The sequence below is a fragment of the Podarcis tiliguerta genome (genome assembly GCF_965153285.1).
Source record: "Podarcis tiliguerta genome assembly, chromosome: 8".
Lineage (NCBI taxonomy): Eukaryota > Metazoa > Chordata > Lepidosauria > Squamata > Lacertidae > Podarcis > Podarcis tiliguerta.
Genome location: NC_139541.1, coordinates 25,146,158 through 25,167,858, shown reverse-complemented (window position 1 = coordinate 25,167,858; position 21,701 = coordinate 25,146,158). Strand labels below are relative to the sequence as shown.

The 21,701-nt window shown below is 48.8% G+C and overlaps 2 protein-coding genes across 3 annotated transcripts; one reads left to right on the top strand and one right to left on the bottom strand.

Moving 5' to 3' along the window:
* Positions 1-365: 365 nt before the first annotated feature.
* Positions 366-10,965, bottom strand: NOL9 (nucleolar protein 9). 2 transcript variants are annotated; one of them, XM_083452143.1, is made up of 12 exons: positions 10,221-10,965; positions 8,820-9,042; positions 7,725-7,852; positions 6,765-6,897; positions 6,325-6,421; positions 5,682-5,779; positions 4,630-4,791; positions 3,199-3,490; positions 2,482-2,593; positions 1,792-1,969; positions 981-1,114; positions 366-671 (listed from the first exon to the last, which is right to left on the bottom strand). In XM_083452143.1, exons 1-12 carry the CDS (start codon positions 10,497-10,499, stop codon positions 555-557), a joined length of 1,953 nt encoding a protein of 650 aa, XP_083308269.1. In that variant the 5' UTR covers positions 10,500-10,965; the 3' UTR covers positions 366-554. The 2 variants fall into 2 exon arrangements, with proteins under 2 accessions (XP_083308269.1, XP_083308268.1); XM_083452142.1 differs by having other exon boundaries at positions 6,765-6,903; positions 10,221-10,960.
* A 999-nt stretch (positions 10,966-11,964) lies between these two features.
* TAS1R1 (taste 1 receptor member 1) lies at positions 11,965-21,608 on the top strand. The gene is made up of 6 exons (XM_083452118.1): positions 11,965-12,429; positions 14,620-14,944; positions 16,062-16,817; positions 17,857-18,069; positions 18,296-18,416; positions 19,919-21,608. The coding sequence occupies exons 1-6, from the start codon at positions 12,125-12,127 to the stop codon at positions 20,851-20,853; spliced, it is 2,655 nt and encodes an 884-aa protein (XP_083308244.1). The 5' UTR covers positions 11,965-12,124; the 3' UTR covers positions 20,854-21,608.
* The last annotated feature ends 93 nt before the right edge of the window (positions 21,609-21,701 follow it).

The following is a 21,701-nucleotide window of genomic DNA, read 5'->3' as shown; positions in this document are numbered from 1 at the left end:
TGCCAAGAGTCCTCTCAGCATGGAGCTGTTTGGTAAAAGGCTATTAAGGCTGCACCCAGAACATTCAAGTTCACTGCACTGCAAGAGCGAAGCAGCTCCCTCTGCAGGCAGCAACTGCAGCCTGGTTATTTCTTATTTGAAACCAGACATTCACCACCACCACATCTTTGGTAGCCTAAACCAAATTTCACAGAAAAGAGAGGAACAGTAAACACCAAATTGTTGCAGACTCTTGAAAACTGAAACATGCCAGCACATGACAACAAGAGTGATGAAACAGCAAAGAAGCATCATTTCACCCACACTCAGAAGGGCCACTGTTTGGTGAATCTTGCACCAACGACCTCAAAGAATGTGGCATAAAGGCAATTTATATAAAAAGTTTAATTTTTCAGGATGCAAAGAAAACACACAAATGAATAAAACATGACAGTGGATCAGCACGACACTCTCAGCTGTGAAAATTGTAACTGGTCTCCTGTGGAAAGTCCCCTGAGAACATGTCATGTCTCCTGAGCTGATCAGTTCCTGCAGAGGAGGATTTAGATTGGAGCTCACGGCTGCATATGTTCTCTCCTTTTAAGATGCTTTTTCAATTTCAATTTCCCAGCACCTGAAATGTCATAGTTATACTCCGACGTGACATAGGGTATGTCCCCTTCAATCCCCACCTGACAAAGAAAAGACAGTGTTATAGGACACCTTGTGTCTGTCACACACACACACACACATACAGCAAATGCCAGCAAAAGACTCATTGGGTTTAAAAAAACAACAAACATATCTAGCAGACTCTAAGGTTTTAAGGCCAATAGGACAATAGGAGCAAAGTGAGCATTACCCAGTAAGAATTTGTGAACCGTGGAAAGAAATGGGGGCAGAGTGAGAAATTGCTTTCTCCCTCTGAATATTAAAACTCAGATTCTCCGATAGCTCTGGCTGGCAGTGGGTTCAGGATAAATAGAAGGAAGAGTCCTTACTTGGTTCAGGAAGATGCAATTAGGAATAGGGATACTTCCAATCAGTAAGCAATTCACAAATCGCAAGTTCTGTGGCGCTACTGGTGTCAGAATGTGGTACAGCTTCTTGTCTGTGTCCACCCCTCGGACGATTCCTGTAGAAAGGGGCATATGAAGAACAAGCCTTGAGTATTCCGGAACCACTTAGCAGGCTGGCACAACTAAGGTTACCTCTGGACGTTTTAGCAACATTTTGCAAATATCTAGACACCTACTTCTGGGCTAAAGAGAAATCATGACTTGGTTTTTAATCACAATATTTTAGTTCATATTTATCTGCTGCTGCTTTGGTTTTTCTTTTCTTTTTTTTACCGGTGTTTATTTTAATTACATACTGCAATATATATTTTTCTAATCCAAATAGTGCAAATTGCCGTCAGAAAGGTCAAGATATAATTCCACTGGAATAAATATTTGGAGCACTTTGGGGGCAGAGCACATGAGCCAGATAGTGGTAGCCAACCTACAGAGCTTAGCAAGAGGGGACACTGCTTCTTACAAGCAAAAGGGAGGGTCTGTGTAGTCCTGCATCACCTGCCCTGGCTAGACAAGGTCCTCCCTCTCAAGGGGAAGGGCAAGCTGGGTGGGAAGTATACATTTTGGCTATCTACCAAGGTCAGCCGAAGTCTGTGGATTACTGCCCCTTTTGATTCTGAACAGTTCCCAGTGGAAAGGGTAAGTACTCCCACTATCATGGACTGTTTTCATTTTACAAAAGACTAAGGATTTAAAAAACAGGAAGAGAGGGGTGCTACAAATGCCAGACACTTACCAAAGCCCAGGCAGTTGCAAATGGGGGTGTGCGTCAACAAGACCGGCCCTTCTGCGTTACACGGCACCTGATCTGGCACTTGGCAGAGGCCAACCCAGCTGGCATTGACAGAATACAAGATGTGGGCAGGAGCAACGTCTGTGTGTATGACTCTGAGGGCGACGGCATTGAAAGGTACCTGGGAAACAAGAAGCAAGAGCGTAAACTCAACCAGCAATTTCCTTTGTTTCAGTTATACAAATTCATGTGGGCTACATCTGCTAATGACCGCTTGGCATCACCAGCCAGAAATGGAATTCCTGTTTATTTTTACAGAAGAATACCTCTGGATGCCAAATCCTGGGGACAATCTACTGGGAATACTTGAGGGAGGAGGGGGCAGAGCTCTGCGACAAAGTATATACTCTGCACATGCAAGATACTCCACATCTTCAAAGTTCAAAAGGGTGTCAGGAAGCCAGGCTGGGGAAATGCTTCTGCTTGAGACCTTTGAGAGCTGCTGCCTGCCAGAGAAAACAATGCCAGGCTGGATGGACTGAAAGCAGCCTGGGCTGAAAGAGCAGGACAGACAGAATCCTCCAAAGGTCTTTAGGGTAACAATTCCCAAGTGGTAACTGCATCTTGGCTGCTTACACAAAGCCTCTGTAACGACAATACTAACACAAAGCTCTGCTGCTTAGGCACATTTACCTGATAGGGTATCAGGCTGTGTAAAGGAAACACAGATTCCACGTCTGGGGGCTGCAGCTGGCCCAAGTACGCCAAGATTGCCATGTCTCGTAGGACACTGCTGTGGGTGCGTCTAGAGGAGCAAAATGAGAAATAGATCAGAGACTGGTTGTGAAGCACACTCTCTGGCTAGCCTTACGAGGGGCAAGGTGGGGAGGGACATGGGACTGAAGGTGAGAACAACAGCGCAAAGGAGGGCTGCAGAATAGAAAAGAGAAGTGGCCACAGAAATAGGGTTGGGAAGGTGAAAAGTGGGTTTAGTAGGTGCATGGGATGGGAAGGGGAAGCTCTAGGAAGTTAATATGGTGGGGGTTGATAAGTGGAGCAAGAAGGGAGGCAGAGCCCCCCCCCTCCAGTGTCTCTCTCTCTCTCTCTCTCTCTCACACACACACACACACACACACACACAAAATAGTATTTAAAATGCCACAATACTCTTTTGCTGTTATTGCAAGTACACTATTAGCCAACAGTTTGCTAGTGACCTGCTTGTAATATACATTACAAGACAGACAGGAAGGGATGCAGAAAGAGTGGGTCAAGGACTCCCAAAGGCAAGCAGAGGCGCCAGCGAAGTGAGGATAGCTAGTCATGGAAAGGCCTTAAGGTATCACCTTACCCTGTCCTGCTCTCCACCCCACCCACCCCTGTCCCCACATGCCATTGCATGACACTTACCCAGTGCCAGCGTTCCCTGCTCCTGGGAACTCTGGCTGGACACACAGCAATTGATGGCCAGGATGTGGAGGGTGGAAGCCTGCTTGGGCCAAGCCCTGCTGCCCTGAGTCCTCCATCCCATTCAGGGTCTTGCGCCGGAGGAGTGCTTTGCCTCTCGTGTGCAGGCCAGCAGTGCAATGGATATACTCTGGGGATAGCTGAGGCATGTCCCTGAAGTCTTCCGCACTGATCTGAACGATGTGACTAGGCGCCAGGAGCCGAATTACGTCAATCAAAAGGAGCAATCCGGCACCTTTGTACCAGGAGACAAAACAAGAGCATGTCTGAACAGTGCAGGAATGTGGGAATTCAACGAAAAGGATGAAACACATGTTATAGGGTGCAAAGGGAAGCTGCTGCATCAAGTGAGAGCACATCATTTCAGGCCTCTGTAGCTGCTGAGCCGAAGGAAGAAAGAGAAAAAGGTTTTGCAGGGCACCCAAGTCCACCTGATTCAAACACTTCGGCAATTTCAGAAGGCTTTGCCTCCATAGTCACAATTTTTATGGCCATTAAAAGAGAGAAACTTGGGTCCTTCTTAAAGAAATGCACACACATCCTGCACTCTCATAGCTCAAGGCATGGGTTCCCTGCATAGCGCCTTCTTCCCAACTTTCAGTACCTTGTGTCTTCCACCTGCCATGCCTCACTTTTGAAACATATCTGACATTCTAATGAAATCTGAAGCTTAGAACCAGAATTACATGAATATACTTGACTGATATAAAGAGAAAAACATATCAGTTGGCCAGGGCCAACCTCATATTCCCTCTCTGCCAGTCAGTTTCGGTACTGCAATTCTAAACAAGCACAGAAAATGCTGACTTTGCAAACAAAAACAGAAATACCAAACTGAGCATAAATTCCAGAAGAGAAGGGGTATTGTATTAAAGCAACTGAAGACTTTGTTCCCCACCCCCTGCTGTGCACTTTGCTGAGATCTTTACAGAAGGGCAGGTGCCAGCTTCCCTTCAAGCATGGTTCTAGCCTTCCTGGGTTGCCAGTGCTGCCTCTGCAGCCATGTTCCAAATCTGGTGAAGCCCCCAGAGCCAGAAGCTGGGGGTCTGGGAGGCGCACAGAGTCAAGGGTTCTATGCAGAGTAGACACATTGAAATTAATGGGTCAAAGTTAGCCATGTCTGCTAATTTCAATGGGTCTACTCTGAATAGCAATAACATTGGCTACCAGTACCCTGCACAGCTTATGGTTCTAGAAGCAGAATAAGCAAGAGATATGTCAACTGAGAAGGCCAGGTAAGAAGGTGTTTGAGAGATGGGCGTCAGTGACAGTCCCCACATCCCCACCTTTCTCGCCTTGGGCCAACATAGGATCTCAAACGTGCGCCCAGTTGACCCCACGGCAGAAAAAGTCACAAGCTCCCCACAGCCTTACCTTTCACCCATCCCATGGTGTTGATAACTAGAGGAACGTCTCTCTCGTAGGCACTGAACACGTATTTCAGCGTGTCAATGTATCTTTCAGTGTCCTGCTCACAACTGGTTGCCCCGAAGTAAACCATTTTGCGCGGTGTACGCTGGTGAGTGAACGGTGGACCTAAAAGGGGAGAAGAAATTGACAGAACTGCACATATTCAAAAGAGCTGCAACAGCACTTTATCCACCCAACGGGGTGGTGGGGGTGCAGAAAGTAATTGACCTTTCTCCCTAGACTCAACCTAGACTCAATGAAAGCAGGTCATTGCTCCAGTTTGGTTTTGATCCCTTTGGAAAGGCTGGTGCTCCAAGAAGAGCTCCACTCACACCAGAAAGTAAATTCTGTGTGGGGCTTCCTTTGTGCTTGATCCAAAAACTGCTGTTAGCACAGAATGCTGCAGCATGGTTTCTGATGGGAGTGAGACCCTGTCAGCATAAAACAGCACATAACAAATCAGGGATCTGCCTGCTCCAGGGCCAAATTCAAGGAATTATTATTACTATTACAAAGTCCTGGAGGTTGGGACCAGTTTACTTTTTACTTGCAGGATCAGTTTACCCCACATATATGCCCAGTCGGCCACTTCAATCTGCAGATCTGACACTGTTACAAGTGCCAAATAATGCTCATTCTGCACTTGTAAGAAACTGATCTTCTGGCAGCACCTACACTCTGGAACCCCCTGCGCCTATTGACATCAGGCAGGCACCTTCACTGCACTCTTTTTAGCGCCTGCTAAAAAATGTTTTGTTAAGGCCAGCCTACTCAGGTACATAGTAGGTTGACATGCATTTTATTTACTTTTAGCTACTGTTGATTTTAATCATCACCGGTATAATTTACAATACCTGTCTTCAATGACAACTTTAATATTTTGTTTTATATTTCTGTAAGCTGCTTAGAGGTTTTCTTACGGTCATTTATTGTTAAATAAATAAAACAAATAAAGCCACTCAGAACAGGCGTCCAGACATTTCACATCACTCTGTAAATGCCTCCAAAGCACATACCCAGAAGCGGCTCTGTTACGTTAATTAGGGAAACGCACCCAGGAGGCGTGAACTCTGGCTGCCCCAGATCACAGTCCAAGAATTCAATGCAGGGAAGGCTACAATTAAGAAGAGGAAAATAATATAAATGTTAACAGAATGCCTTTGACTGCCATCACTGGAAAACCCAGCCTGAAGCTAAAGCAAAAATATTCTGATCAGCAGCCCCCTCCCCCCCACCTGCTCTTGTCAGCAACCAGGATGGTTATAAGAACATCAAAAGAGCTGAGCTGGATCAGAATGGCCCATCTAATCCTGCATCCTTCTCTCACTGTGGCCAGCCTGTGGCAAACCAGAATGCAGGACCAAGGGAGGGTACTCTCCCCTCCTGTGGTTTCCAGAAGCTGGTATTAAGAAGCATTGCAAAATCTAAGAGATGCATGCTTATAAGTGCTAGGCCTTCAAAACTGGAAGCCTAGAGACTGCTTTGCCAAAAGGAACAAAGGCAGGATAGCCAGACAAGGATCAGAGAGCTCACAGCCCACGGTGGGGAGGAGATAAAACAGAACCCGCCACCCCTGACCCAAGGAAAATAGGAAATGAGTTGGGAGAAAGAAGCTCTCTCATTGCAAACAGCCATAGCAGCCTTCACCAGAGAACTCACCTGTTGAGCAAAATATTCACCAGGTATCTGTTAAAAGTTGACTTGCCAACACTTTTGGGGCCACAAACCAAGACTATAGGGCAGCCTTCATCCTCATCTGAAACACAAACACAGTATCTGAACATAATTGCCCCAGTGAAGCTACAATCTCAAATGATTATTCGAGAATAAGAACTTACACACACAACTGGCACAGCTACATGAAATCTCACAGGTTAACATGACCAACATCTTTTTTCAATAAAAAAAGACCAAGCAGAAACAGATTCTCCCTCCAAGCTTAGAATCAGAGAATACAGCTTGGCCCAGTTCTTTCTCTGTGGGCAAAAGAGGGCCCCATTGGCTTCATTTTTATTTAACAAGTCTTCAGATACAAGCACTGCTCCATTTAGGTTACAGCTGCACTTCACCCTTGCTCACGTTAGCTTTGAGCTACTCACCTTGGCATGCTTGGACTAACTCTTCAACTGCTGACAATGTGCATTCCGACATCAGCAGGCCATTCCTGGGGTCTTGCTTCCCAGCACCAACAGAAGCGAGCACTGCATCCTCTGGAGTGAAACTGGGAGCCTTCTGTCTCTAGGAATGGGAAGGCATTTCTCTGAAGGTGGTTTTATCCATTAAAAAAGGGGGGCAGGCTAAACTGTATGTCTATTAGCAGGTATTAAGAACCCCCAACTTCAGAGACACATCCCTCTGAACACTAACAGCTAGGAAATAGCAGGTTCAAGGGGCATCTGGCTTCGCAACTAGTTTGTGGGCTTCACAGAGGCATCTGAGAGGCTCCTGTGGAGAGCAGGATGCTGGATCACATGGACTTTTGGATGAATCCAGCAGGGCTCTTAATGTTCATTGCAAATTGGCCTTAGCTAGCAAGTATTTGGCTAACTGACAAACACCCAAAAAGCAGATATATCCATTGGAGTTCAGGCCTAAGTGTAGGATAAGTTAAAAGGCCCCAAATCCAGGAAACGTTAACACAAAGGAAGCCTTGATTGCCCAGCAGCTTCATCCCCACAAGAGGCCTAAAAGGATACCCAAGTCCCAGGACCAACGCAGCTCAATTGAAATCCATGTAATTAGCCCAAACAGAAATTTGATATAGGCCACATAGTCAGCATTTTTCATTAGCGGGTGTCTTCAGACTTCAGGTGTGAAGGCTTAAACTGTAAAGAAGGGCATGTTCTCACATGCATCACACCCCCACCAAGTCCTTGACCTTCCCTTGTATAATCTTGCTTTATCAGGGTCTCCCATCACGCAGAGGGTTCTACTCAAATTCAAGAGGATTAAGTAGAGGCCCTGCTTATGGGGACTGAACACATGACGCCAGGTCTTGCAATGTATCCTAGCCATCCTGAATCAGTTCTGCGAAAACTCAGAGGGCAGAAGGAACTCACCTTTGCTTTGAATATGTGGGAGAAATTTGAGTAGCTGTGAATGAACCTAGTCGCTGGAGTATCCAGACGCTCCAACAAAATCATGGAACACTGAGGAATGAAGTCTTTCATCAGTTTGCATCTTGCATCTGGAAAGGCAAAGGATGAAACCACAAATGAGACAGTAAGCCTCCTGCTTGGCCCTCATAATGCTTCAAGGCCATTGTGATAAGGACAGAAAACCATAATAATTGCAGTGGTTCTGAAGGGCTTCCAGTGGAGCCTGCCTCAGTCTTGGAAGTCTTCACATTTGCACGAGCTTTTTCTACAGAGCACAGGGTAGCAAAGCATACACACACAGAGCTACTCTCACAATAAGGCAGCTACCCAACTGTGGCTTACTCAATCTTGTTCTCTATTCCTACTATTCAACAGGTTCGGACATTAGCAGCCTGGGTTTGGCTTTTATTGGCAACAGGTCCCAAGCTCTGGAACCTTCTTCCAGAAGAAGTTAGGGAAGCACAAACACAGCTGTTTGGTTGTTGTTTTTTGTTTGTTTGTTTTTGAGAAGTCTGCAAATTCTGCATGTTTTCAATGAGGACTTAAATTTTCTGTGGCTGCTTTGTCTTAAATGTGTATTTATCGTGATTTATAAACAGCTGGTTTTTGTGTACATGTTGCATTTTTTTAAGTGAAAATACTAAACACAGTTTGTGAAAAAACAATATAAAATATTTCAGGAAACAAACAAAACCATCCTGTGAACAGCGTTAGGCTGAAAGGGAGAGCTGCTGGATGTGAATTTTTATTATTTTATTTATTTGTATCCAGCCTTTTCCCCTAACCAGACTGCAACAAAGAACAGCAAAATGACCTGTCTGTGGCAAAGGGCCACAGGTCAAAATCATGAAACTCCAAAAGAATTTCAAGGGATGCGCATGGGTATATATAAACACACACTAGACAGCCTGTCCACAAAAGACTTTTTTAACAATCTGATCCCCAAGAGGCAGAGCTCTGTGTGAGCACGAAGCACATCATATTCTTCTTCAAACATCCAAGATCACCCTCTCACAGGAACAAGAAGTTCAGGACCCACCCTCCATTCCAACTTACCTCGGGGCACAAGATGTGCTCGGAGGATGGACTTTGCCTCTGCTTTCATTTCCTTCCCAGATTTTTCTGGCTCCTTATAAGCCACTGCTTCAATGGTGAGAGCACAGTGGGAGTAGGGGGAGAAGAGGTGATACGGGGGCTGATCTGGAACGATGTTGAACCCAAACACCCGTACAGAGCCATACAGGCACGTCAGGGAACACTTGCCAGTGAATGTCAGCGCCTGAGAGGTAGAAAATAACTACTGTAAATAAGCAAACTAATATGTAAATGCTGGCTGCCCCTTTTAACATTACCCAGAGAAGTTGTCCTAGACTGTTTTTAATATTACATTTTAATGGTGTAACCCACTCTGGAGTCTCAGGATGAATTATATCATAATCATTTGCTGGATACTGGTTCTCCAAGTACTATTGGACGTCCATCATTGGCCAGCTGATGGGAACAGCTGAAGGGCCACAGAGGATGTTCTAGGAACATTAGAAACTGCCTTATACCAAGTCAGACCATTTGTCCAGCTAGATTATTACTGTCTGCAATGACAAAGCTCTGCAAGGTTTCTGACAAGGAGTCTCGCTCAGCCCTATCTGGAGATGCCACCTGGGACTGAAGCAAGGACCTTCTGCATGAAAAGCAGATAATCTACCACTGAGCTACAACCCTTCTGCTAAAATCAGAGTTAGATTCTACAGTATTCCGCATGCTTCTGAATATAGGCCTGACTGAAATATGAAGCTGACTTATAATGACTCAGTCCATTGGTCCATCTAGCTCCAAATTCTACACAATGACTTTTCAAGGCTTGGGATAGGAGCCCTTCTGCAGGGAAGACAAATACTCCACCACTACAGCCCTTCCATATCCACCTACCCCCTGCCCCCTGCCCCTTCTGCCACCTAGTCACACCTCCACAAAGGCACATCCTTCCTTGTACAGTAAGCCCGCAACTTATGTGCATTTAATGTGTGCACATTCAGAATTTTTTTAGTAAAAAGATTAAAAGGGGGAAGAAGGGGGCAGGGTTCCAGGACAAATGACTTTGGCAATCCCACCCACCATGGAACCAAATGGGTTTTGATCAGAGGTGATTTGGGCTTTAGACGCAAACTCTGTGTAAGTTGCAGGCCTATACTGTAAAGCTATTCCACCCAATGGCGAACCCATTCTCTGTATTTGCATAACCACGCCTCTTGTGTTTCCTGGCCACGCCCTTTTATGGGACGGCAGCACCTCAAACACCTAACCCAACCCCATAAAGTGGAGTCGACGGGCAGTATTTGCATAAGCACGCCCCTTCTACTCCCAAGCCACGCCCTTCCCTTATTTGGTAACGCCTCCAACGGCGGAGGGACGATCCGCGCGCGTCCTAAATTTACATAGCCACGCCCTCTCTGCGCTCACCTGCCCCTGAGGCAGGAGCAGAAAGGCTCTGCCTTCCTTGGCCTCGACGGCCGTGAGAATCTCTCCCTCAGCCGAGGCTCCTTCGTCCGTTGGCAACGATGGCCGCGCGGAGAGGAGGCCGCGGGCGAACTCGCGGGTGTAGCGCTGCAGGGCGTCGGGCCCCCCGCAGGCCTTCTTCTCCGGCGGAGCAGGCGGAGACTGCAGAGCCGCTTTTCGGCGCCGGCGCCGGCTCCTCTGCCGCCGGAGGAGGCTGGCCGGGTTCAAGCGGCGATTCGCCATCCCCACACCTCACCTCGGCAGCGGCCCGCGTCCCCAAAGCGACCGCTAGCGCGCATGCGCGTCCTTTCGCGAGCCGGGAAACGACGATAGAGATAGGAATAAGTAGAGCGGCTTCGTGTTTCGGAACGTCGTGACGTCATATGGTTGGCTCGCAGATATAAGAAGGAGCACTGGAAATTACAGGAGCCCATCATTTGGATTTCTGGGCAATAGACTTTTTTGTTTGAGGTTGGAATTGAAAGGTAGCTAGGCAAACCGTGGGAGACGTTGTAAGGTTTCCCCCCAGTTGTGTTTTGTTTTGTTTAAATGTATTTCCCGCCTTTCCACAAACGGGCTCGAGGCGGCTAACAGTAGAAACGCGATAGCGTAATAAAATACGTAATAAAAGCAGAACACAATAAAATAAACGAAGGCAAGCTAAACAAATGGCCACATAGAATTGTAGAGTTGGGAGGGACACACAAGGGTCATCTAGTCCAACCTCATTGCAATGTAATAATAATAATTTTTATTTATACCCTGCCCTCCCCAGCCAAGGCTGGGCTCAGGGCGGCTAACAAGCAATAATAGAAACAAGTTGAATGAATACAACTTAAAAACAAGATTGAAATACAACATTAAAATATTGAAACATTAAAATATTAAAATGCAGCCTCATCACAGGAGGAGAAAGGAAAAAGAAAGTTGGATCCAAGAAATAATAATGGAATTAAGAATTAAAGGAAAGGGCCATTACTCATTGGCAGAGCATCAGCCTTGCATCCAGGAGATCCCAGGTTCACTATTAGCATCTCCAGGTGGTGCTGAGAATGAACCCTGCCTGAAACCCCAGAGTGTTGCTGGAAGTCAATGTGGACAATACTGAGGAAGATTAACTATTCACCTGTATTATGTGTTTAACAAAACATAACATTAGAAATTCTGCAAAGCAAAGTGTCATCATCAAAAATACCACCCCATGTTCTCCCCCACCATGGGGAATCCCCATTTTCTCCTCTTTTAATAAAGATTCACTGTTTCTGCATATATTTTCTTTCCTTATTGGATTTTCCATGGAAGCCATAATCTGGACTAAGTGGGGAAATAATACAGGCCAGCATTTGGATGAGGATGTCATCATGCAGACATGGAGCAGCATAGAGTCCAGCGATAGACCCGTGCATGGTGGAAGTGCCAATTCTTTCCAAAAAGCCAGGCATTGTAACAGTGTGGCAGTGAACATGTCAAAACATAGCTACTTCCTCTTCTTTCATTTCAGTCTTAAAAAAGATTTCAATCTTTCATGATACTGTATATTCCTTTTGGGTGCTTTCGGGTTTTTTTAGCAGCTGAGGACTAGAGACTTGCACAGGCCGCTAGTGCATCCATTCCTACATGTTGTAGTCAACGTGATCATAACAGGGGGCACAAGGAGTGTTGCAAGGGTTTATAGGGTCTAATTATTCCACAAGGAGCCCAGGAGGAGAGAGCACATTTTACTTCCACTCCTGTGGAATCTGTTAGGAAAATTAAACCCCACAATTTGGTTTTCAGCTTACATCCTGCTGCCTCCCCGCTCCAGGAAAGTTTCCTGTGTATGTATATCTTGCCCTCTGCTCTGAAGCATTTTACAGGTGTGCAGGGTTATGCAAATGATCCCAGGTGATTCAGGGACACTGGCCTCAGTATTCCTCCTTCCCAAAAAGCAGAGTGCCCTTGTGGCTGCGACAGTGACTTCCCCTGGTCTGTTCAGGATGAGTCTCTCTCCCCCACCCTTTTCGTATTTGCTGCTTTGGGGCTTCTGTTGCTGTGCCAGTGGGAACTTAAACCAGGGGATTTCTTCCCCGCTGAGGCTGGATGGAGATTATACCCTTGCGGGGCTGTTTCAAATTCACCGGAGTAACATCACCAAACCCCAGAAAACTAAGCCAGAAGTTGACATCTGCGACAGGTAAGTGAGAGGAGCCAGAAATATCGCAGGTGCCATAGCTCAGTGCTTTGCGTGTAGAGGGTCTCAGGTTCAATTCCCAAAGGCATCTCCAAGTAGGGTGGGGACAGACCCCTGTCTGAAACCCTGGAGAGTTTCTGCCAGTCAGGGTAAACCACACTGAGCTAGATGGTCTGATGGGCCAGTGATCTGATAAGTCATCTTCCTATGTAGGATGCAGGTATCTGTGTCTGGGAAGCATGTGGTCCCAAGCTATGTTTAATCCTGGCAAAAGAGCAAATGAAAATGGCAGATACCAAAAGTAACTTCTCCACAGTCAAGTGCTCGAAGGAACATCTCCCATAGACACGCTTATACCTTCAAGGGAGGCTCCTCTACTTGCTATCCCACCATCCTGCACAAGCAGAAGTAGCATTACAGGCAGCAGAGCCTTGTGTGTGATGGCACCCATCCTCTAGACTTTTTTTAAGGAGCTGCAGACAGGCCCCTTCCAGTGTGGACTCGCAGTCAGCTTAAGACCATTTCTCCCCATCCCCCAACACACCAGACTTGTATTGGCAACAGACAGGCATCCTACTTATTTGCAATCAGCTATTGTGCTTTGCTGGATGGTTAATCAGTTTTAATATTTTCTAGGCAGTCATTTTTTATTTTGTCCCTCTGAGAAGCAGTTCAGCTGAAAACCCATTAAGAAGTGCCATGCTGTGTCTGCTCCAAGGTAGCCAGGACTATTCCCCTTTGGAATATGGAGGATTCCGTACAGCCATCATGACTCACGGCCATTGATCGACCTCACCTCTTCCATGGATTTTATCCAATCTCCTTTGAAACAGTGTCTTGTGTCCCAATACATGGGACAAAGTTATGTGCAATGGATCCCTGACCCTCCAGCTTCTTCCAGTTTTATAAAAGATATGAAGGGGACTGGAAATTCCTATTCAATTTTCCCCAAAGAAGCTGCGTAAACGAATCAATAGCTCCAAAGTTATAGCTCATGCAATCAAAACAGTGCCACCAGAGCACAAGAAGGGCTGTGGCTTAAGGGCAGAGTAGAAGGTACTCCAGGTTCAATCCTCACCATCTCAAGGGCTGGGAGAAACCCCCAGAGAGCTGCTGCCACACCTTGCAGGGAATTTTGAACCAGGTGTACCAATGACTCAACTAAAGCAGTTTCCAGAGATCATAATAAGACAAGTATTAGCAGGCAAGGAGGAGGGCGGAACTAAGGGAGACAACTCTCCAAGCAGCCCAGTGAGAACTGAACACTTGTCCTTTTTTTTGCAACCAATCTATGTTTCATTTTATTTGTTCGACAATTTTATTTTACAGTTCAGTATTGTTTTTAGTTTGTGTTTTATAATCATTATTAAAAGTTTTAGAATGCAGTAAAAGCAAAACCGAGAGTAAAAATAAGAAAGAGCGAGTATAAGAAAAGAAAATGGAGGAGGAGGAGGATGAGAAGAAGAAGAAAACTTCTTTCAAGGTTATATATTCACTCTTAATGCACACCAAGGGATATAAATCATCCCAGCTCTCACCTGGGCGCTTCCCCCAGCCTCCCACCCTGGGAGATTCTCTCTCCCCTGGCCTTTCCTCTTCCATCCCTCAAAGAACATAAATATAAAAGGTAAAGGTACCCCTGACCATTAGGTCCAGTCGCGGATGACTCTGGGGTTGCGGCTCTCATCTCTCTTTATTGGCCGAGGGAGCTGGCGTACAGCTTCCGAGTCATGTGGCCAGCATGACTAAGCCGCTTCTGGCAAACCAGAGCAGTGCACAGAAACGCTGTTTACCTTCTCGCCAGAGCGGTACCTATTTATCTATTTGCACTTTGACGTGCTTTCGAACTGCTAGGTTGGCAGGAGCAGGGACTGAGCAATGGGAGCTCACCCCGTCGCGGGGATTCGAACCGCCAACCTTCTGATCGGCAAGTCCTAGGCTCTGTGGTTTAACGCAAAAAGAAATAATAAAGAAAGAGAGAGAGAGAGAAATAAAAAGATGCTGACAAATTCAGGGTTGCGGGGCAGGAAACAAGTAGGGAGGGCATGGAAAGGAGTATCATAATGGAGCCTGTTGCATAGGAGCAGTCTACCATGCAATATTTTGCAGCTGTCGTATTTGGGATTCCCCCCCCCACACACACACCTGTCCTTTAGTTCCACCTTCTCCTGCGGCTTTTCTCTGTTTCTGCAGCATGTACGACGCGAGTCACCACGGCTACTACCTGGTCCAGGCCATGCGGCTGGGGGTGGAGGAAATCAACAACTCCAGCCGCCTCCTGCCCAACGTCACTCTGGGGTACGAGATCTACGACACCTGCTCAGCATCCTCCAACATGTATGCCACGCTGAGCGTCCTCTCCCAGGGTGGTGGAGAGGGCTGCTGCGGTGCCCGGCAGCTGGTGGTGGCTGCCAACTACACCCACTCCCTGCCCAAGGTTGTGGGCGTCATCGGGCCAGACACCAGTGAGAATGCTTTCACGACAGCCAGTCTGCTGGGCGTCTTCTGCATGCCAGAGGTAAGCCCCCGAAGCGCGGTGGGACTTTGTGGATTAGGAGAGCCGTCTCCTGCTCTGTGCTTTCTCCAGATGCGGTTGGACCACAGCTTCCCCACCAGCCACAGTCAGCATAGCCAGGCCCAGGAATGAAGAAAATTATTGGGGGGTGGGCAGAACAGGCACCAGCAGCTGCCCAGAGATGTCAGGGGGTTGGTGCCAGACTTCTCTTCCTGGTCTCTGTTTTAGGCTGTTTAGGCATGTTTCACAACTGTCTTGTTGAGATTCCTGCATCACAGAGCCAGCTGAGCCTTTGAGTCCCTTCCAATTCTGCGATTCTGCCTTATTTTTCTCACACATCTTCCCCCAAAGCAAATTACCCTCTTTGCTGGTGCAGGAGAGATCACTGCAAAGTAAAAGCGACACAGTCCACTGGGAAGTTGTGTTGGGGAGAGGTTCCTGCCGGATCATGTCCGTGAAAGTGTAGATTAGGCAGAAGAAAGCCTTCAGGAAATGTTGGGGAGGGCAAGGGCGGTGGATTGAAGCAGAGGGAGCCTCGGACTGACGATAAAAGATGTCTGAGGAGCCCTGTATGACTGGTGGCTGCATGACTGGTGGCTGCTAGCTAGGAGACACACGTCCCACCGGTGGCTCTGTTTCCGTCAGTGATGGAGCTGGAGCAAGCTTGTTTTCTGCTGCTCCAGAGGGCAGGACCTGAACTCATGGATTCAAATGACAAGGAAGGAGGTGCCAGCTGAAAATTAGGAAGAACTTTCCGAGGGCGAGAGCTGTTTGACGAACTCCCTCGGAAGGTGGCGGACTCTCCTTCCTTGTAGCTTTTCAAACAGAAGGTGGGTGGCCAATTGTCAAGGGAGTCATTAGCTGCTGTTCCTGGTTTGCAAGGGGTTGGACTAGGATGAGCCTTGGGGGTCCCTTCCAACTCACAGAACTGTTTCCATCTCCCCATCCAGCTGCATCAGGGGTGAGGGGATGCCTGTGGCCCTGCAGCTGTTGCTCCCATCATCTCTGGCCATGCTGGGAACAGAGAAGGGGTTGCTGTTGGGAGTTCAGCAACATCTGGAGGACCCAATGTATATCAAGAGCAGTTGCTTCCTTCCCGCCTTGCCCTCTCTCTTCCCAGGTCAGCTACGAAGCCTCCAGTAAGATGCTCAGCAACAAGAGGGCCTTCCCTTCCTTCCTGCGCACCATCCCCAATGACCAGCTGCAGGTGGACGCCATGGTGCGCCTGCTGAAGACTTTCGGGTGGACCTGGGTTGCGGTGGTGGGCAGCGACAACAACTACGGGCTCCAGGGCCTGCAGATGCTGCACGAAGCAGCCCCCCAGGAGGGCATCTGCTTCGCCTACCAGGGCGTCATCCCCACCAGCAGCGCAGAGGTGGCCCGCATGATCGTGGATGTAGTGGCCTCTGCCGCCAACGTGGTGACCGTCTTCGCCAACAAACGCAGCGCCCTCCTGTTCCTCCGGGAGGCCGCCCGGCAGAACGTGACCGGGAAGGTGTGGCTGGGCACAGAAGACTGGTCCTTGGCCACGGAAATCTGGAAGATCCCCGGCGTTCAGGGCATCGGCACGGTCCTCGGGGTAACCATCCACCAGGCACGCCTCTCAGGGATGAAGGCGTTTGAAGCAGCTTTTGCCGCATCAGAGGAAGCAGGTGCCCACAGGAGTGACGCTGGCTCATGTCGGAATTGCAAGGAAAAGTGCAGCCAGCGATTCTCCCGGTTCCGCAAGCTGCCCGACAGGCAGGAGCCGTCGCCCTACGACACACAAGGAGCGTTTAGTGTGTACTCAGCGGTGTATGTCATGGCGCATGCCCTCCACCGTCTGCTGGGCTGCCAAACTGGTGTGTGCCAAAAGGGCACCGTCTATCCGTGGCAGGTAAACCTCCCCATCTCTCTCTGTCTCTGTCTCTGGGCATTTATCCGGCAGGGACAGTGCCAAAATGGCATTCCTGCTGCGGTAAGAGTGGGGTCTCTCCATGGAAAAAGCAGGTGCCAGCCAGGGGTGGCTAACCTGTGGCTTTACAGATATTGCTCAACTCCAGCTCTCATCAGTCCCAGCCAGCAGGATTCATGGAAGATGGAGGCTGCAACATCTGTAGGGTGCCACGGTGCTTATCCCTGCTCTGTGTTTTCCTGGAATTCCAGGATGCCAAAGAAAACAGAATAACAGCTGAGATTTCTCTGCATGATATACTCTTAGCGCCTATGCCACACCATCTCTCCAGCTGAGCATGCTTTGATGGGCATTGGGGGTATGTGAGCTGGGATAGCTCACTTGGTAGAGCATGAGACTCTTAGTCTCGTGGGCATGGGTTTGAGCCCCATGTTGGGCAAAATATTCCTTCATTGCAGGGGGTTGGACTAGATGAACCTCAAGAGTCCCTTCCAACTCTATGATTCATCTTGTTAGAGGGTGACCCAGGAGACAGTCGCTTGCACTGGGCCCTGGATCTCTTGCCCTTTCCCCTCCCTTTTCCTGCTCACAAACCCTGCCTAATTAAAGAGTTCGGGTTTGGGGTGTGGAAAATTGCAGAATCCATGGGGAGTTTCCAGGATCAAAAAATGGAAGGGGAGTTTGTCCAGGGAATGGGACCGTTTGGTTCAGCCAGCTTGGGGATCTTCCAGCAAAACAAGGCCTCGTGCATTCAATTTTAAACATGGGGCGTTTCCACACTGCAGACTTAAAACTGGTTTAGCAGCTAATTCCTTCTCCCCAGAGAAACTCTGGGAAATACCCCCAGGCCCACAGTTTGGCAATATCAACCCACAAGCACATGGCAAGCTCTAGAGTCCTCCAGAACACTTCACCAGACGAGATGTACTGGGGCTGACATGAGTTGTAGTCCAGAACATCTGAAGGGCGTCAGGTTAGGGTTGGCTGGATTAGTCTGTCTGTCTGTCTGTCTCTGCTGCAGCTCCTGAAGGAAGTGAAGCGGGTGAACTTCAGCCTGAACCACAGACAGATTTATTTTGACACCAATGGGGACCCCTTGGTTGGCTACGACCTGGTCTTGTGGACATGGGCTGGGCAGGAGTGGAACTACACCGTGGTGGGCTCCTTTGACAGGAACCCGGACCGCCTGAGCATCCACAAGGACAGGCTCCTGTGGCACACAGAGGATAATCAGGTAAGGAGGCACACACAGCAGAGCGGGAGGCTCATGCACCCAGGGAAGATTCTTACTGTTGAGATCTAGCCACCACCCTTGACGTTGGTCTGCCTGGAATTCCCCTTGCCAGGGAAAAATGGGAGCAAGCAACCCATTCTACTACAGGGGGGTTGTAGCATTGGCTCATGGGGGCACTTTGGGTCTACCGACACCCCTTGACACCAACGCTCCTCCTCCCGCCCAGGTCCCTGACTCGGTGTGCTCCAAGGAATGCGGCACGGGGGAGCAGAAGGTGCAGCAGGGCCTGCACCAGTGCTGTTTCCACTGTGTGGGCTGCTCTCCAGGAACCTTCCTGAACAGAAGCGGTGAGTGAATTGTCAGCAGGCACGGCAAGGCCAGGCCAGCACCAGAGTCAGAAGCAGGCGGGCAGAGGCGATTCAACTCTTCTGCTTCCTGCCTCTTTAAACCCATGGCCTCCATGGGTTCAGGCTGGCTCTGCCCCCTTGCTGTCTCCCCACAGGGCCAACGCCTCTGAGGTCACATGGCTTCCTAATCCCGAAGCCCAAGCCTTGCACGATGTTCCTGAGCTTTTGAGGTTTGGGGCCAGGGTTTGTGGTCTCACCTGCATCCTCTAGGAGGAAGCCATGGCCAAGCGGCCCATGACCAGAAGCAGGAAGCTCTCTTGCAAAGCACTCGGAGGGATGGAGAAGCATGGAAATGTGCTGGAGCCACAGAGGGTTTGCTCATGCTAGCCTAGGGGGGTGATGGCAGTGGCAAAAAAAGGAGAGTTTTGTACCCGGTATACCTTTAAAGCACATTCTTTCCCTCGGGAAATATTGGGCACCTTAGTTCATCCCTTCACAAAGATACAATGTCCAGCAGACCTAAAAAAAACCTACAGGCTTCAGATGAGTTTTTATTTGCTTTTCGATTTATTTCTAATTGTGACTGGTTTTAGATGCTTGTAACTGTCTTTGGAATGTTTTAATGTGTGTGTGTGTGTGTGTGTGTGTACTATATATATATATATATATATATATATATATACACTATATATATATATAGTGTCTGCTTTCTTGTTTTAAATGGTCCACCTGTTTGCTACTAATTTGTAGAAGCGGGTGCACTTTTAGGACCCTGAGCGAACTAAGACGGTGGGTGGGCGAGGTCTAGATGTTGAGGTGGGGAGGAAGGGGACGGGTTCAAGAGATGCAGGGATGAGTGCCAAAGACCCAGGACCTCCCCCTAATAACACTCTTGCACGCTGTAATATTAGGAGAGCACTTCCAGAGTGCAACACACACACAGACGGCGAGGCACTGCAGCAGATAGGTACACTAAGGCCGAGCTGTGTTGATGGGAGGAAAGGCAACGATCTTGCAGCCGGGAATCCGGGATTAATTATTTCATAGAATCATAGAACTGGAAGGGGACGTGAGGATCATCTAGTCCAACCCCCTGCAATGCAGGAATCTTTTGCCTGGCATGGGGCTCAGACCCACAACACTGACATTAAGAGTCTCGTGTTCTTCCAGCTGAGCTATCCCAGTTGGTTATTGCATGTATCCTAGGCTTTTCTCCAAGCACCTCAAGGTGGTATACACATTAATCTGCACCTCCTCCTCCTCCTCCTTTAACCCCCACAACAACCCTGTGAGGGAGGTTAGGCTGAGAGGCAGCAGCTGGCTCAAGGTCGCACCCAGCTGGCCCAGCGGAGGTTTGAACCCTGGTCTCCCAGGTCCTTGTAGTCAAACTCTCTAACAACTACACTGCAACGGCTCTCCTGTCAGCTGCCCCCCAGAGATCCCAGGGGTGGGGAAAACGTGGCTTCCAGTTGCCTCCGCTGACTAGCCCTGCCGCCCCACAGATCCGTACACCTGCCAGAAGTGCCGGAAGGATCAGTGGGCGCCTGACAGAAGCGAAGCCTGCTTTGACCGCACCGTCGTCTTCATGCTGTGGGACGACCCCATCTCCGTGGCCCTGTTGGCAGCCAACACCCTCCTGCTGTTGCTCGTGGCCGGGACCACGGGCGTCTTCGTGCGGAACCGCCACACGCCCGTTGTGAAGTCGGCTGGCGGTTGGATGTGCTTTGCCATGCTGGGCGCCCTGGCCTGCGCCGGCCTCAGCCTCTACTGCTTCTTCGGGGCCCCAGGCCACTTTGTCTGCCTTCTGAGGTTGTCGGTGTACAGCACCTGCCTCACCGGGTGCCTCTCGTGCATGGCGGCGCGCTCGGTGCAGATCGTCATCGTCTTCAAGATGGCGGCCAGGGCTCCGGGCCTGTATGGGGCCTGGCGGAAGTACCACGGCTCTGGCCTGCTCATAGGAGCCATCACTGGGCTGCAAGGCACAATGGTCCTCACCTCCCTCACCATCAGCCCCCCGGCTCCCTACAAGAACTACGAGGCCTTTGAGGAGCTGATTCTCCTGGAGTGCAGTCAGGGCAACACGGTGATCCCCCTTTTCTGGATGATCTTCAACAGCCTGCTGGGCGTGGCTTGCTTCACCATCAGCTACGCGGGCAAGGACCTTCCCAACAGCTACAACGAAGCCAAGTGCATCACGTTCAGCAACCTCATCTACTTCATCTCCTTCATCACGTACACCACCGCCGCGAACATCTACAAGGGCAAGTACCTGGCAGCTATCCACATCGCCACCCTCCTCTGCACCCTCGCCGGGATCTTCGGGGGCTACTTCGCTCCCAAGGCCTACGTCATCCTCTTCCACTCCCATCTCAACACCAACCAACACTTCCAGATGTCCATTCAGAGCTACACAAAGAGGGTGAACGCAGCAGGCTGAGCGGCAGGAAGGTCAGGCGACCAAGGCGAGATGGGCTTTGCCGTCTCGGTTTCACATTTTTCCGGTCTTACGTACCGTTCTGTACAATTCCACACCAATTTTTTCTTCTTCTTTACACAAAAGGAATCCTCGTGAATTCTAGGGCCATTTGCCTCCATACGGTACAATTGTGTGCAATTAACTTGGGCAATTTGAAAGCCGGCTGGTTGAAATCCCACAGATTAAGCACGTGGGAAGGCGGAGAGCTTAAAAGCTCCTCTTGCACTGGGTTTTCCTGGAGCAGAAAGTTTTTTAAAGCCTTGCTTACCAGGCTCTGGGATGTTCTCAGGAGATTTTCTGGGAATCCAGTTGGCCCCACAGGAGCATCCCAGAGCTCTCTGCTTTGCTTGAAAGGTAAAGACGGTTGCATGAAGGTGGTTTGGGCATACAATGGAACCTTGGTTCTTGGACAGCTTCTTTAACGAACAAATCGGTTCCCGAATGCCAAAACCCCCGAAGTGAGTGTTCCGGTTTCCAAACGTTTTTTGGAAGTCGAATGTCCGATGCAGCTGTCGGCTATTGTTTCCAGGACACCTGCGCCAATTGGAAGCCACACCTTGGTTTTTGAAGATCTTGGGAGTCAAATGGTTCTTATGTTTGAGAACCAAGGTTCCACTGTATGTGTTTTTGCACATGCAAACTACAGTATCCCCAGAATGTAATCCCGGCATAAGACGCAAAACACTACAAATTCTATTATTCTGTTCTACGATTCATACCGTGTACACTTCTTCATATGCAATTTTGCTAAGATCCATATTTTCCTGCAAAACGATTTCCCTTATATAATGCACTTTTGCAAGTTATTT

What these genes read in the sequence shown, in the direction of transcription:
- NOL9 (XM_083452142.1), bottom strand. Translation starts at nt 10,499, where the DNA reads ATGGCGAATCGCCGCTTGAACCCGGCCAGCCTCCTCCGGCGGCAGAGG. An exon ending in GCAGGGAACGCTGGCACTGG is followed by an intron (nt 2,594 to 3,198) that starts GTAAGTGTCATG and finishes TTGCTCCTCTAG; the next exon opens with ACGCACCCACAGCAGTGTCC. An exon ending in TTGCAACTGCCTGGGCTTTG is followed by an intron (nt 1,115 to 1,791) that starts GTAAGTGTCTGG and finishes CCCTTTCTACAG; the next exon opens with GAATCGTCCGAGGGGTGGAC.
- TAS1R1 (XM_083452118.1), top strand. Translation starts at nt 12,125, where the DNA reads ATGCAAATGATCCCAGGTGATTCAGGGACACTGGCCTCAGTATTCCTC. An exon ending in GCGTCTTCTGCATGCCAGAG is followed by an intron (nt 14,945 to 16,061) that starts GTAAGCCCCCGA and finishes CTCTCTTCCCAG; the next exon opens with GTCAGCTACGAAGCCTCCAG. An exon ending in GCACCGTCTATCCGTGGCAG is followed by an intron (nt 16,818 to 17,856) that starts GTAAACCTCCCC and finishes TCTCTGCTGCAG; the next exon opens with CTCCTGAAGGAAGTGAAGCG.